Below are 15,418 nucleotides of genomic sequence, written 5' to 3' on the forward strand. Positions count from 1 at the left end.
AACCACCCTCCCGGATCCCGCTGAATCTCCTTGAGGGGACCCTCTCCCAAAGCTAGAGTCTCCAAGGATCTCCCTACATCTCTGATAGGACCGTGCCCGGGTCGATGGTCCAATTCTTGCCCAGGCGGCCCACAATCCTAATCCTTCGCCAAGTGAGCCCACCATCCAGAGTCATCTCGTCCCACTGCTCACTCTCTGTCTCTGCCAATAGAAGGCCTCCCTCCCCTACAATGTAGAATCTGTAGGCCTCCCTCCCCAATTGAAGGCCTCCTTCCCCTACTCTGTAGAATCTGTGCTGAAAGCGGCAAAGCGTGTGAGGAACTGCATCCTGAGGGGCAACCCCGTCCGCAAGAACTGTGCCCAGACCACAGTGCAGAGTCCAGGTAGTGCGCTCAGCCCCTCCCACCAAGAGTCCGGGATCACTACATCTCTCTCTGCCGCTCTGGCACCCGCACCTTTGGTGTGTGAGAGTGTCTGAGCTCTGTCCTCCTCCTCCTCCTATGCAACCCCCATCCGCTAGAACTGCCCAGAGCAACAGTGCAGAGTCGAGGTAGTGCTCAGCCCCTATCACCAAAAGTTCGGGATTGCTGCATCTATCTGTGCTGCTCTGGCACCCGCACCTTTGATGTGTGAGAGTGTCGTATAGAGACCAATGCATGACCTGTGAATAATGTAGCTCCGGTCCCAAACACATGACACTCGTGGCATAGCCTATGCTAGGTCTCTTAGGGGGGAACCTAGTTGGAAAGTAGCCCAGTTGCCATGTTCAAGCAAAATGTCCACCCCCTAGGACCCATCCACTCCTCCATCATGCTACAAATTTGATCTTGTATCATTCTTTTGAACAAGGCCGGGTCCACCTTTCCTTCCCTGTTGACAACAAAATTGAACCCCCAAAAGGGGCGAGTGTGAGGACTGCCCACTTCGATCAAGCCCCTTTGTGAGGGTGTAGGATTCTAACTGTCACCTCCAGGGCGAGGGGGTATGCCTCCTATATCTCCAGGTGGTTCTAGGAGCCAATCCTCTAGTGTTCCCTGGACAAAGGCTGCCCAGGGTGGGGCTACTGGCATGAAATATGAGAAGAGGAGTCTCCCAAAGAATTCTTCTGCAAAGAAGCTGTGTCCTGAAGATAGCCAGGATACCGGGGCTTTGGGACGGGGAGGACACCACCTAAGGGGAGAAGAGGAGCTCTCCTGTGCTCTTGCCTGGAGGCTTAGGATTAAGGGCAAGGGGGGGGGGGGCAGGAGAGGAGGAAGAAGCCGCTGCCCCCACTCTTGAGGGAGGAGGATCAGGGGGGAAGGAGGGTTGAAAGTAGGAGGGTGGGTGGTGAGGGTGACGACAACTTGGGGGAGAGGGGGAGGTCGAGGTGGAGGGGGGCGGGGGGAGGGACGGAGTAATAGCAGGAGCGGAAGCTGTTGGAATCGTTTGAGGGCCGGGCAAAGAAGCTACTGGATCCGAGGGCATGGCGTTGGTGCTATGGTCCCCATCCAATGTTAAGCTCGCCTGCAACCAATCACGTACCTAGCACTTGGAAGGTGTAAAGCCAACTATCTTACCTACCAATGCCTGGTCCTGAAGTGAGAGAAAGAAAAACCTTGACGGCTTATCGAGTTGAGGATGTTGCCATGTGAGCCCCTTAGGACGCTACCAGGATTCGATCCATAGAAGAGAGACATGACCGTTGCGCTGTGAAATCGAGGGGGGGAAAAACCAGCAGAGGAGCGAAGGCGAAATCCTTTGGGAGCCTCTACCAAAAAACAAAACAAAGGACAGCCGATGTCACAGGGACATGAATTTTGTAAGCAAATAAGCTATGACTAAGTTTGTAACCAGTTTGGCCATGGGGGACTGGCCTAGAGGAGCGGTGAGTTCCTGAAAGCCCCTAGTGTTAACATCTAACTGGACACATTGGCTAGACCTAACTGTTAGAATCAAGGCATGGCATCACTTTGACCTCATGGAGGGGTGTGATGGAGCTAGGAAGTTTGCCCCTAGATAGATTCCCAAGTTTCATGTAGGAAGAGGGGTTAAAAAGGATTAAAAGGTTGCCCCTAGATAGTACCAATGTTTGTCATTGGTTAGTGGGGTTAGAGCCTTTAAAAAGTTGCCCCTAGGAAACTAATGTTTCCTTGGTATAGGGGGTTAGGGACATTAATGTGCCACGTGTCAAAAGTTGCCCCTAGGAAACCAACGTTTCATTGGTATAGGGGGTTAGGGGCATTGATGTGCCACGTGTTAGGCATGCAACCTACCAGCTCCACTTTTAGCATCTTTCCCCCACTTTTAGCATCTTTTCTCCTCCTTTAGGGCAGATGGCATCCAAATCAAGGGCCTGTTTCTCTCAGTTTCCTCACCCTCTAGCCCTGTTACACACAGTCCAGGCCCGGGAGCACCTTCTGCGACTTGCTGGAGCCCATCCTAGTGCTGTTTTGCTACTGTACGATGCATTTAATAGGCTGTACGAATTGACAAACAGTCCATACAAACTATACGGACCCCTTTCCAAGTTGCGGGATACGGACTGTACGGACAGGCCGTACAGCTTGTACAGACCCTGTTGCAGGCGTCCGTTGCTTACACGTAGCCCAAGGCTGGTTTTCCTTGCTGCAAATTAGGGTTTCAGGTTGTGAAACTCTGTTTTGAGGTCTGTGGCAGGGTTCTGGATACCTCGGGGACCTATTCTTGTGAGGAGCACGTGTTTTTGGTTGCAGCCTGTGCTGTGGGCACGCAATCCCGGATTTTCGGCCCAGTTTCTCTTTGTTTTCATTGTGGGATTGATTTCTAGTTCTCTGTTTTGAGATTCTCTACGGGATTCCCTGGGTCTGTTGCAATCACCCAGTTACAAAGGGTGAACCCAGGTTGAGACCAGGTTATTGAGGTCGGAGGATCCCTATGCCTTGCTCTAGGAGTTGGGATGCACAGTTTACCAGTTTGTTGATGCAGTGTGGGCCGGTGAATAGTGGTAGCCAGTGGGAACGGTTTAGGGTGCGTCTTGGTTGTAAGTTTGCTATTACTTTTCACTAAAGAAGAATAAAGAAATACTGCAAGGGGTGCCAAGTGTTTGGGGCCAATCGGTGTCGCCGTGTGATCATTGAGCAGGGGCATTCTAGCCTCACCTGTACTTTCTTTTATGCTATTTGATGTGGTGTGATTAATTGGGAGCTAAGTGGCTGTAATTGACGGTGTGTTAAGAGATAGTTGTGGTTTACCGCCCTTTGGGGTTCCGAAGGCCGATTACAGTGGTTCCATTGCCGGGACCACACTCTCTTTCTACAGAAGTTGGGCCCTGGTAACTTTGGGTGAAGAGAAGTGGTTATTGCATCTGTATTACAGCCACGATGTCACACCGTGAGCAGTCAGAGACTCTCTCCACGTAGGAGGCGGCAGAGTTGTCAATAGGTCAGAGGCGTGGACAGCCTTCATCACAACCTCGGTTGTCTCCCGAGGAGAAGCAGGCACTGTTTGAAGCCCACAAGTGTTTTATTTGCAAGCAGGAAGGCCATGAATGCCCTCATCGGAAGAGGAAGTTTTTTGCAGAGGAAAAGCATGAACATAAAGAGGAAAAGAAAGATGACACAAGGGTGGAAAAGCCAAAGCTGAGTGCTGGTCTATTGCCTGATGTTATTGGAGGCACGCATGAATCGGAGAAAACGGAGTTATATAGGGCTTGGGGAAATATTAGGGATCAATCATGCCTTATTTTCTTTGATCCGAGAGCCCGAGCGAATTTCATTTCATCTGAGCTCGTAGCAAAGTTGGGTATATGTGCAAAAGATATGGGAGCTCAGTGTGAAGCAAACATGGCTAATCCCGAGTTGGTCACTCCTGTCACTCCGATCATCGGGAAGTTGCGGCTGCATATTTAGAATTATGTGGACACAGAAGAGTTTTACATTATGCCATTACCTGACTGTGACGTTTTGTTGGGGATGCCATGGTGTTACCAAGTTGGAGGTGTGCTTGACACCAGAAACAAGAAGCTGACACTTACTCATCGAGGCAAGACCCATGTTCTTGATGTAAAACATAAGGGAGAGTCAGTCCCTGTTGTATCAGCTTCTGCTATTACAAATATAATGAAAAAGCATCTTTCAGCTTACTTGATTTTTGCAAAAGAGGGCTCTTTGAGTGAGGGAAATCCCAGCCTTTCAGAGCTGGATAAAAACAGGACAGATTTTCTTTTGCAATTTCAGGATTGTTTTTCTGATGCTTTGCCACAAGAATTTCCACCCGAAAGACCGGAAAGATTGTGGTATTGATGTGATTCCAAGTAGCTCACCTCCCAACAAGCCTCCATATGTGGTTAGTGCAGCCAAACAGGAGGAAATCATGAGCCAACTGAAGGAGCTGTTGGAAAAAGGACTGATACAGCCAAGCTCCTCTCCTTGTTGCTCTCTAGTGCTTCTTGTTCAGAAGAAGGATGGGTCATGGCAGATGTGCATTGACTATAGGGCTCTGAACAAGGTCACGATCAAGAATAGATTTCCAATTCCACGAATAGATGACATTCTGGATCGATTGGAAGGGTCCACAATATTCAGCCGTATTGATTTGAAGTGGGTACCATCAGATACGCATACGGCCAGGGGATGAGCATAGAACAACTTTCAGGACAACCTTTGGTTTGTATGAGTTTTTAGTGATGCCTTTTGGGTTAACGAATGCTCCTGCCACATTCAACATGATGATGGACAAAATTTTCAGAAATCATCGGGAGTATGTTGGCACATTCTTTGATGATATCATTGTGTATTCTAAGAGTGCGGCAAAGCAAGAGAAGCATTTGGCCATAGTTTTCGAAGAGCTGCGCAAGCACAAGCTGGTTATAAATGCCAAGAAGAGTGAATTTTTCATGGCTGAAATTCACTTCTTGGTCACATTATCTCAGCAGATGGAGTGAGGATGGATCTTGCTAAGGTAGAAGCCATAAGAAATTGGCCACCTTTGAGAAATATCCATGAAGTACAAAGCTTTCTTGGCTTATGCTCGTACTACAGGCGGTTTATACGTTACTTTGCTGAGATAGCATCACCTCTGTATAACTTACAGAAGAAAGGGGTCACCTTCAGATGGAAGGATCGGGAAATTGCAGCCTTTGAGGAACTCAAAAAGAAGTTATGCTCAGACCCCGTGATTATTCTACCAGACTTACAAAAACCATTTGCTGTCCATTGTGATGCTTGTGGACATAGCATTGGGGGTGTGCTTATGCAGGATGGAAGAGTTGTGACATATGAGAGCAGGGTTCTCGATGATACAAAGTACCACATGCAGGTTTATGAACAGGAGACGTTGGCTGTTATTCATGCACTTACCACATGGAAGCACTATCTTTTGGGTGCTGATTTTTATGTGCAGACAGACCATCAGTCCCTGAGGTACTTTCTCACTCAGACAAAGCTGTCCGAGAAGCACATGAGGTGGGCTAATTGTCTTTATATGTTCCATTTTCAGATTGTGCATGTGCCGGGCAATAAAAATGTGGTAGCCGATGCTCTTTCGAGGAGGCCACATCTAGATGCAGTGTCTAAAAAGCCTCTAGTTTCAGCAGTGACCACTTCATATCACAATGAATTGGATGACATGGTAGATCAATATCCAGATGATGCTGATTTTTCACGGGTACATGAACAGCTTGTGGCTGGGCAGAAGCATGACCATTATGCCCTCAAGAATGGTTTTATGATGATTCATGGAAGACTCTGTGTCACCAAGCAGCTTAGGCAAAAGGTTCTCACAGAAAGTCATGCTCCGCCGCCATATGCTGGTCATAGAGGTATTGAGGCTACAGTTAAGGCTGTGGAACATTATTTTTACTGGCCTATATTGAGAAAGGATGTGGATGCCTATGTTAGGACATGTATCACTTGCCAGAAGGTGAAATATGATACGCAAAAGCCAGTAGGGCTGCTGCATCCTTTGCCTATTCCACATAGACCCTGGCAGAGTATTGCCATGGATTTCATATTTGATTTGCCTCGTACATCCAGTGGATATGATGGGATATGGACTATAATTTGCAGATTCAGCAAACAAGCCCATTTCATTCCAGTAAAGAAAAAGATTACAACAAATCAAATGGCAAGAATTTTTATGTCACATGTGTTCAAACGTCATGCCTCAATCAATTGTTAGTGATAGAGATCCTAGGATGACTAGTCTTTTCCGGAGAGGTATTTTTGAAAACATGGGTACATCTCTGAATTTTTCGTCCTCCTTTCATCCAGAGTTAGATAGGCAGTCCGAAGAGGCAAATTCTACTGCCCTGGATCTTCTCAAGTGCTATGTTTCAGATCAGCAATCAAAATGGGAGCAGTTTTTGCCACTTGTCGAGTTTGCATATAACAATACGTTGCATTCTTCCATAGGAAAAGCACCCTTGGAAATTGTGGCAGGGGAACGCAAGGTTCCACCCATTTCGCATACGAAGGAGAAGATTTTGAAGCGGACAGGTTTGTGGAAAGTCTGGATGTTGCCTATCAAAAGGTTAAATCAGCCCTCCAGAAAGTCAGGACAAGCACAAAAGGGCAGCAGATAAGCACCGCCGTGAAATGATCCTGAAAGAAGGAAATTGGGTGCTGCTGGGTTTTCAGAAAGCACAACTAAAGAAGATGAAAGGCAAGGATAAAGCGTACACTAAGTTGAAGATGCGGTACTATGGTCCTTTCCAGGTTTTGGCACCGATAAATGATGTAGCTTACAGGTTGAAGCTACCAGATCACTGGACCATTCATAATGCCTTTCATGTTAGTTTGTTAAAACGTTTTCAAGCTGAAGTGCCAGATGATATGCTTCATGAGGATCAGCCCAAGGTTGAAGAGCTTAATGAGGTACTTATTCCTGAGCAGATTTTGGCACACTTTGACAGGTCAGTACGGCGTCGCACTCAGCGTCGCTACTTGGTAAAGTTTAAGAACTACTCAGCGCTGGATGCAAAGTGGTTGGAGGAAGGTGAACTGGCAGATTCACCTGAGCTAGTGCAACTCTATTTGGATGCATTCCAGCTTATGCCGACTGCAGTCGAGGGACATACAGGTTCAGCCAAGCATCAGTCTGGAGCAGTATCTGGTGCTCAAGAGGGGGGTCATGCCTCCACCTCCTCAGGATGGACAGCTCACAGGGTATCATAGGGTCGCTTGGTGATACTTCATCTTCACCCAAGGTGCTGTTGGCTGATAGTATTTTTGCCATGTGATGAGTGTACTAGTCACTTCAGTTGGCTATGCTTGGACTTATGGATGGATTCACGTGCTCTCCTAGACCATATGTTCATGGCGAGTTGTATATCATTGTATATCATTGGATGGGTTATTCATGCCCTATCTCTTTCATTGTTATTTGCTGTAATTTGGAGCAGCAAACCATTATGTTTGCTGTTTCAAGTGGGGGGTATGTCACGGGGACATGAATTTTGTAAGCAAATAAGCTATGACTAAGTTTGTAACCAGTTTGGCCATGGGGGACTGGCCTAGAGGAGCAGTGAGTTTCCTGAAAGCCCCTAGTGTTAACATCTAACTGGACACATTGGCTAGACCTAACTGTTAGAATCAAGGCATGGCATCACTTTGACCTCATGGAGGGGTGTGACGGAGCTAGGAAGTTTGCCCCCAGATAGATTCCCAAGTTTCATGTGGAAAGCGGAGTTAAAAAGGATTAAAAGGTTGTCCCTAGACAATACCAATGTTTGTCATCGGTTAGTGGGGTTAGAGCCTTTAAAAAGTTGCCCCTAGGAAACTAATGTTTCCTTGGTACAGGGGGTTAGGGGCATTAATGCGCCATGTGTCAAAAGTTGCCCCTAGGAAACCAACGTTTCATTGGTACAAGGGGTTAGGGGCATTAATGTGCCACGTGCCAGGCATGCAACGTACCAGCTCCACTTTTAGCATCTTTTCTCCTCCTTTAGGGTAGATGGCGTCCAAATCAAGGGCCTGTTCTAGAATTCGCCCACTTCTGCATCTTCTCTTGCTTCTTCTTGCTGCGCCAGACCTTCCAAAGGTGGTTGGTTGCTATTTCGTTGTTGTTTCTCTCTGTTTCCTCGCCCTCTAGCCCTATTGCACGCAATCCAAGCCCGGGAGCACCTTCTGCGACTTGTTGAAGCCCATCCTGGTGCTGTGTTGCTGCTGTACAGCGCATTTAATAGGCTGTACGGACTGACAAATAGTACATACAGATTGTACGGATCCCTTTCCAGGCTGCGGGACTGTGTACGGACTGTACGGTCTGGCCGTACAGCTTGTACGGACCCTATTGCAGGCATCCGGTGCTTGCACGCAGCCCGAGGCTGGTTTTTCTTGCTGCAAATTAGGGTTTCAGGTTGTGAAACTCTGTTTTGAGGTCTTTGGCAGGGTTCTGGATACCTCGGGGACCTGTTCTTGTGAGGAGCAGGTGCTTTTGGTTTCAGCTTGTGCTGTGGGCATGCAATATTGGATTTCCAGCCCAGTTTCTCTTTGTTTTCACTATGGGATTGATTTCTAGTTCTATGTTTTGAGATTCTCTACGGGATTCCTTGGGTGTGTTGCAATCACGCAGTTACGGAGGGTGAACCCAGGTTGAGACCAGGTTGTTGAGGTCAGAGGATGCCTATGCCTTGCTCTAGCAGTTGGGATGCACAGTTTACCAGTTTGTTGATGCAGTGTGGGCCGGTGAACAGTGGTAGCAGTGGGAACGGTTCAGGGTGCGTCCTGGTTGTAAATTTGCTATTACTTTTCACTAAAGAAGAATAAAGAAATACCGCAAGGGGCGCCAAGTGTTTGGGGCCAATCGGTGTCGTTGTGTATCATTGAGCAGGGGCATTCTAGCCTCACTTGTACTTTCTTTTATGCTATTTTATGTGGTGTGATTAATTGGGAGCTAAGTGGCTATAATTGACGGTGTGTTAAGAGATAGTTGTGGTTTACCGCCCTTTGGGGTTCCGAAGGTCGATTACAGCCAGCTCCAAGGAAGAGGTAGGCTTGGGCTGCTTTTCAATTATCAAGTACATATATATATATTCACCACCAAAAAACAGTCCCAAAAAAAGGGGGGAAAGCTCCACAAATGGCCACCAGCTGAAGCATGAAAGGCAGGTTCAAGTTCAAGGATAATAGCCTCCACTCCTCAAGGTAAACATGGAGGAGGAGGCTGCTTGTTGGAAGAAAAAACAGCTTGTGGGCTGGCTGCTCCTCCTTTTGTCCGAGAGGGAAGTCCAAGGGCAGCACTGGCTGCTGCCTGACTTACCACACCTAGGGGGAAGTCCCAAGTGACAAGTGACTGCTCCAAAGCAGCCGCACCCTGCTTCTCAAGCCCATGAACCACGCGACGGGGGGGGGAACCCCGCACCCGCAAGGAGGGAGCGCCAGAGGGTTCACGGACCCCTATGGGTCTGCGTGCGGCAAACAACCCAACCCACGACCTTAGAATGGGCCAGGGAGTCACCAAAGGAGCGCGGGAGAGCATGGAGAGGTAGAAGGGGGGCGAAGAAGCTTGGTGAAGCGAGGCGATGGGGAGGGCGGGAGGAGCGCACAACGGGAGTAGGGAGAAGCTTTGGACCATGTGATTATGTGAGAGCACCTAGTGAGCACATGTGAGTGTTGTGCGTTTGTGTGAGTGCTCCACGAGAGATATTGAGTGTGTGTGATTCGTAGGATGAGAGTGATTGTAAGTGACTAGGATGGATAGGATAGTGGATGATGTGTGAGTGTGATCTAAGCCATATGTCAAAGAAAAAGTTCATGAGGTTACATAAGGATGTACTTGGCAATGGAACTATGTAAGAGTATGTGATAATCCTTGGTCCTCCTTTTATTAATTGTCCCTCTCCTTTGTCAAATGACTATTTCCGTCACCCCCTTCTCCCTCATCATGTTTTTCAACATGGCATCAGGAGTCAAAACTTCTCCCTCACAACCGGCTAGAGAGATGTGCAGCAAGCAATTTGTCTTTGCAGCCCAAGGCCAACATTCGCTCCACCAAATGCTAAATACCTACTTTCTCTTCTCACTAACTTGCGGCTAGATTCATAGTTATCCTGGTAATGACCGCCAATATCTCCATGCTATCCTGCTTATAACTACTATCCATAGCTATCCTGGTATCTCCATGTTCATATCTAGACCTGTTATATGCAATTCTCCTCTCTAGGCTGATCCTCGCAGGCGACCCTTTGAGCAAACTGTTGTCAACTTTCAAGCTCACCATCCATGCAAAGATCACATTTTTGAATGTTGTAATCGTTGCGATATTACAGAGCTTGCCGTGTGAACAGGATTCTTGATTATGTATTAGTGTGAAAAGGGTTGTGGTTCTGTGCCTTGTTGATCTTGAAGGTTCAAGTGATCTTTTGAGATTAAATTTGATTTTTATGTGACATCATCCATGATGTTAGTAATATTTTCTTCACTAACAGCATCAATGATGTATAGTGTGTGGAAAGTAAGGCACCCTCTGCCTATTAAAGAGGTATCGTGTACTTGCAATCTAAGCAATCAAGTTCAGCAGTTGCCTCGTTGATGTCTCCATCTGATGATCATCTCCATGTTTCTACATGGGATTCCCTAGCTCCCTTGCATCTTGCCTTGTTGCCATTCTGCACCTAATCAACTTTGTCTTGTCATTCGTTCCTAGCCAACATTGTGTTGCCATTCTGCACCTAGTCAACAGTGTGTTGTTTCTGCCCTCCATGACTGAAGCAGGCCAACCTGCATTTCTTGTTTGGCAATCAGTATTATCAACTTGCATGGGTGCTGATCATGAATGCAAATATGTAGGCGGATTCACAGACATGCCTGATTTCAAAGTAATCCTACACTTCTTGCTAGAGTTGGTGGCGAATTTTTCCATTTGGAGAAGCATTGGGCCAGATTCTCAATTTGGAGCAGTCAATTCTTTGTCATCTTTCTCTGAGGGGGTGCCTAATTCTGACGGTTCTTCTTCAGCGGTGCTAGGGATTGGTAATGCATTGGGTGTTATCTGGTGTATACTGCTACAGATTGCCACTATTTTGAACTGAATCTTCACATCGCATGAGTATTCGTGTGACAATATGTGAAAAGGGCCGGCCCCTTCTCTTTTTTACGCTTGATGACTATGCCTGTGTGGCTGTTGCAGCTAATGACGAAGGATCCTGAGCAGCTATTATAGCAATTGTTTGACTAGCGGTTCTTTTGTTCAGATTCCATTTCCATGACGAATTCCATGCTGCTCTGCAAGGCCAGATCCGAATGCGGAGTATTCTACCTCTAAGGTTACTGGGAGAATGAGCTCCAAACAGATTGGGGATTTTTCAAAAATGTGGTAAAAATCATCAAACCAAAACTAAGATGCAACTCATATTGATGCAAGAGAGAGTATGGGAGATGGTCTCAAGAGATGACAAAGATCCTGGAGATACCGAGCCAGAGAAACACAAACTGTGGCAGCAACGCAATGAGAAAACCATTGCCCTAATTGGCCTAAGCCTTGCAGACTCTTTTGTGCACTGCAGCAACTCAAGTCATCGATGCACAATTTGGCATTCTAGTATACTTTTTTAGATGAGTCAATAAAGGTTCTCTACCCTGAGTAGTTCCCCTAAAATATGATTGTATTGGTCTTTCTATGCGTAAGCTTTGTTTTTATAGAAGGCTCTTGAGATATCATGTACCCTTGTTAGGGGTCAGGGGGGTAGCATAGGAATGGTCTCAGCACACTATATTCTATCTCTACATTTGGAGTGAAGGTGGCCCTCAAAGTTTCAAAGATAGGAAATTGATTTAATAATGGGGCACCATTTTCCATGAAACAGTAAGGAGCTGTGCCAATTGGTACCTCTTTGTAAGAAATTATTATCCAAGTTAATCCAAGATTTAATATGCATGTATATCAATATAACTTAATTGATCTTAATAATATAATTGGCCTTGAAAGGAAATCTTACAAGCATGTACAACTTCTTCTAACTATTATGTATGCTTGGCTTGTACAGATCAACTGCGTAGAGCTAGATGGAGAGGTGGGGACCTTCGTAGAATTCTGGAAAATTCAATAGGCAATAAGGAGATTCTTGAAACTGGAGGAAGGGGCCCAGAAGGACAAGCACTTTCGGTAACAAGTCTCTCATGAAATCTAAAAAAAGATGCTATTTCATTTCAAATCGGTCACCCATTCTGATTTGTCTACCTTCAATCTCCGTGGATACTGTGATTGATTGAAATATGATGAAGCCCCTGATAGGATAGTATGATTTACATTGAATTGAATTATATTAAAATGTTTGCGAGCAAGAGGTGAAATGATTATTGCTTATGTCCTATACAAGAACTTCTGTTAAGTATGAAAAGAGCATAGAACCCAAGGTTGAATACATCATGCGGAGCATGAAAACCTCATGGCATCAAAGGACCATGCAAGACCCAAAATAGCCAAGACTAGCTCAAAATGCCATATGGTGTGATTTTAAATACCATATTTGGCAGAATAGGGTCACCTAATGTTCCCAAAAATATATCCTAGACATTAATTAGTCGTGGACGCGGGAGGGTGGCACAATTAAGCCAAGACGAGAGCCATAAATTAATGTCTCGAAGTTTTTTCTAGAGCGCCCGTGAGCCTGCGACCTGCCTCTTGAGAAGCTTTGATGCACCGACCTTGGGAACCTATAAAAAGACCAGCCTTAGAGCAGGATGGCAGAGAGGGGGATGGGGCCACCAAGGGCATAGAGCCTGCAAGGACTCGCGAGCGCTGCCCCGTGAGCGGAACACACGCAGGCTGAAATGAGGTTGCCTGCAATAATGGATGCAAGCCTTGATGCAAGCCTTTAATTCAAATATATAGACTATGCAAAGATTAAAACGAATTGAGGAGCAAGGTAGACTAATTAATTGAATTTCGAAAGTGAAATAGTATCTACCTCTTGATTCTACCCTTGACCCTCCCTCATGCCTTGCCATCCCTTTCCTCCTCCTTCCTGCCTTCTTACCTCATATACTTGCCTTGCCAGCCCACTTGTCCTGCCCTTCTAATTGCCATCCCTTTCACCCCTTCTTCCTGCTTGCTTGTGTATCCATACCTCTCTAGCTCAACCTCAGCCTTGCCATCCCTCTTCTTTCAGAAGGCATTTGACATAGTTCCACGATCCGGCATGATTAAGAGACTTCAAGAGATTTAGATCCCAAAAGATTTAATTTGGGCGGAGATGAGTCTATATGAGTCAATTTAGAGGGAGAGTACGTACTCTTGGAGACTTATTAGACTATATTGAGAGCACGATCGGAGTGAAGCAAAATTCCCCCTCCTGACCTGCGTTGACACTCTTTGGGCTCCACATTGATGAGATCACAACCTTCATTGATTGTCTAGGAGGTGACAGATCACTACTTGCTTATTCAATGACAGATATTGTTGTATATAGATGACATAGTCCTCATATTCTCTTTAGCAAAAGGCCTAGAGAGGCATATCTAGAGTCCTTAGAGGTGTCCAACAGGGAGAGAGAGTTGACAGTCAACCAGACCAAGGTTATGATTTTCAAGATCTCATGGGTAGTACTTCATTTACACAGCTTTTCTTATGGAGGGAAGTCAGTGGTGGAGATCATGCCAGTCATACACCTATTTAGGGGCAGTCTTCATGGAACCAATTTTCACAATGATCCATGTAGCTAGGGCACGGCTTACATGAGAGCAACAATGCTTCCAAGCACACTCATCACCCCCCAACGAAGGGATGGCTATTCGACACACTAGTGCGGCCAACAACCATATATGCAACACCCGTTTGGGGGAGTGATTTATCGGTCTGAGTGTAGATTTTAGAGGCTACATGTGATTATGGGATCCAGTCTGATTCAAAGTAAGCCCTCAGTCTACCAACACATTGTATAGGCAGTGTCGCCATGATAGTACTGCAAATTGATGCCATTTTTCAAATGGTGACATACTTTATAGGGTTTGGGCTTTGCCTAGCTAGAGACTACCGAGGCTGGCACTAGAGTCAACTAGATGGCTAGCATGGAGAAACAAACAAAGAAAGAAAGTCTATTAAAGTATTTGGAAGACTAAGAAGGGTCTATGAGACTACAAGAAGTTGATACAATGAACTGATGAGTGGAGCCACTAAATGGGACTAAATGGGCATCAACACCCAGGATGCATGCAAAATCAAAAAAACCATAATCTTGCCCATGAAGGCGTCGGTACATAAAAGCAAAGACTCTTGTGAGAGTGTCAACCCTAGGAAGGGGGCGTTGATGTGTGTGGATGCTACGAGGGCAAAAATTCTGTGATAGGGTGTTGGTGGCTGTCAACATGTACAATCCGTTGAAGTCTCCCAGTTGTAGCCCTACGGCGAACATGTGCCACATTCACTCCTGTGGGTCGTGGGTGTAGTTGAGTAAACATGGAGGTAAGGTCCCTAGCATGATTTGTGCCTCAGTGCACTAGAGAGTCTAGCGTGTGTCTAGGCTCTAGCTCTGGTTCTCTTAGCCGCCACCTCTCTCGAGATTAGTACTTTCTAGTTAGAAAAACTCGGTGATCATACTCCTAGCAGTGTCTAGATGTGTGCCATGATCTCCCCTACGCACTCTAAGTAACCGTTCCCTGTGCCGTATGGCCTCATGTATGAAAGCTACCAGACACCGCTCGTTTGGGTAGGATAGGAGACTGGGTAGGGAGTCGAAGCTGTCTTTGAAGAGGTAGTGGTACCGATCTCTAATCTCGCAGTACACAAGGCACCTGAAAGCAAAATGCCCTCTGACTCGATCTCTGGGGAATTGCACAGGGTACAAATGCGTCCCTCTTTGTGTATGCCCTCCGCTCGACCACTCTCTATACGGAGGCGGTATGATGAAACTGCCAATCGAGATCCTCACGGAGTGGGGGAGGTGGATCCACATGTATCCTGATGGGTAGATGAAGCCCTCCTCTAAAATCTGTAGGTAGTGGTATTTGTAGAAGCTGAGCTTCACAAGGAGCTCACGTGGTGCCTAAATGTGTGTAGCTATAGGATGACCTGGTTCACCTTGTGATATGCGAGCGAAATAGAGGGGGCCTCAACGCTATACTAGAATGAAGGACAAATTGATGTAATGGGATCTAGAGTCCTAAGGTCTAAGGTTGTGAGTGTGTGAACACATGGTGTGCCTGGATAGGTGTTAGTAGGTGTGATTGAGTGAATCTAGGTTTGTGGTGTGTGATTGAGAGAATCGTGGAACTGATTGAGAGACTTGTGGATCTAGATGCTCTACTGAGCTCACATGTGATGTCACTACTGGATGTAACTAGAGCCTATATATTGGGCCTATATGTATGAGAGAGTCTCAGGCCGAGTTCGGATAGGCACAGGTTGGACAGATGAGATCTTGAGTACCATAAGGGTCAAACAGGGTTGTCCCTTATCACTGACCCTGTTTGGCCTCTACATCGATGAGCTTGAGACTTTCATGGGGGCGTTCGGAGGGACCGGT

The 15,418-nt window shown here is 46.4% G+C and overlaps 1 protein-coding gene across 1 annotated transcript in view; it reads left to right on the forward strand.

The window, feature by feature from the left end:
* LOC147899981 (uncharacterized) overlaps positions 1 to 15,418 on the forward strand; it is a 125,677-nt gene that overhangs the window by 19,899 nt on the left and 90,360 nt on the right. The window contains exon 5 of the mRNA XM_087377158.1: positions 11,942 to 12,060. Within this exon, the coding sequence (XP_087233284.1) occupies positions 11,942 to 12,060 (119 nt within the window). The remainder of the gene's footprint in view (positions 1 to 11,941; positions 12,061 to 15,418) is intronic.

Source organism: Dipteris shenzhenensis, chromosome 7 (assembly GCF_047967505.1).
Source record: "Dipteris shenzhenensis isolate YYH24624 ecotype China chromosome 7, Dip_SZ_1.0, whole genome shotgun sequence".
NCBI lineage: Eukaryota > Viridiplantae > Streptophyta > Polypodiopsida > Gleicheniales > Dipteridaceae > Dipteris > Dipteris shenzhenensis.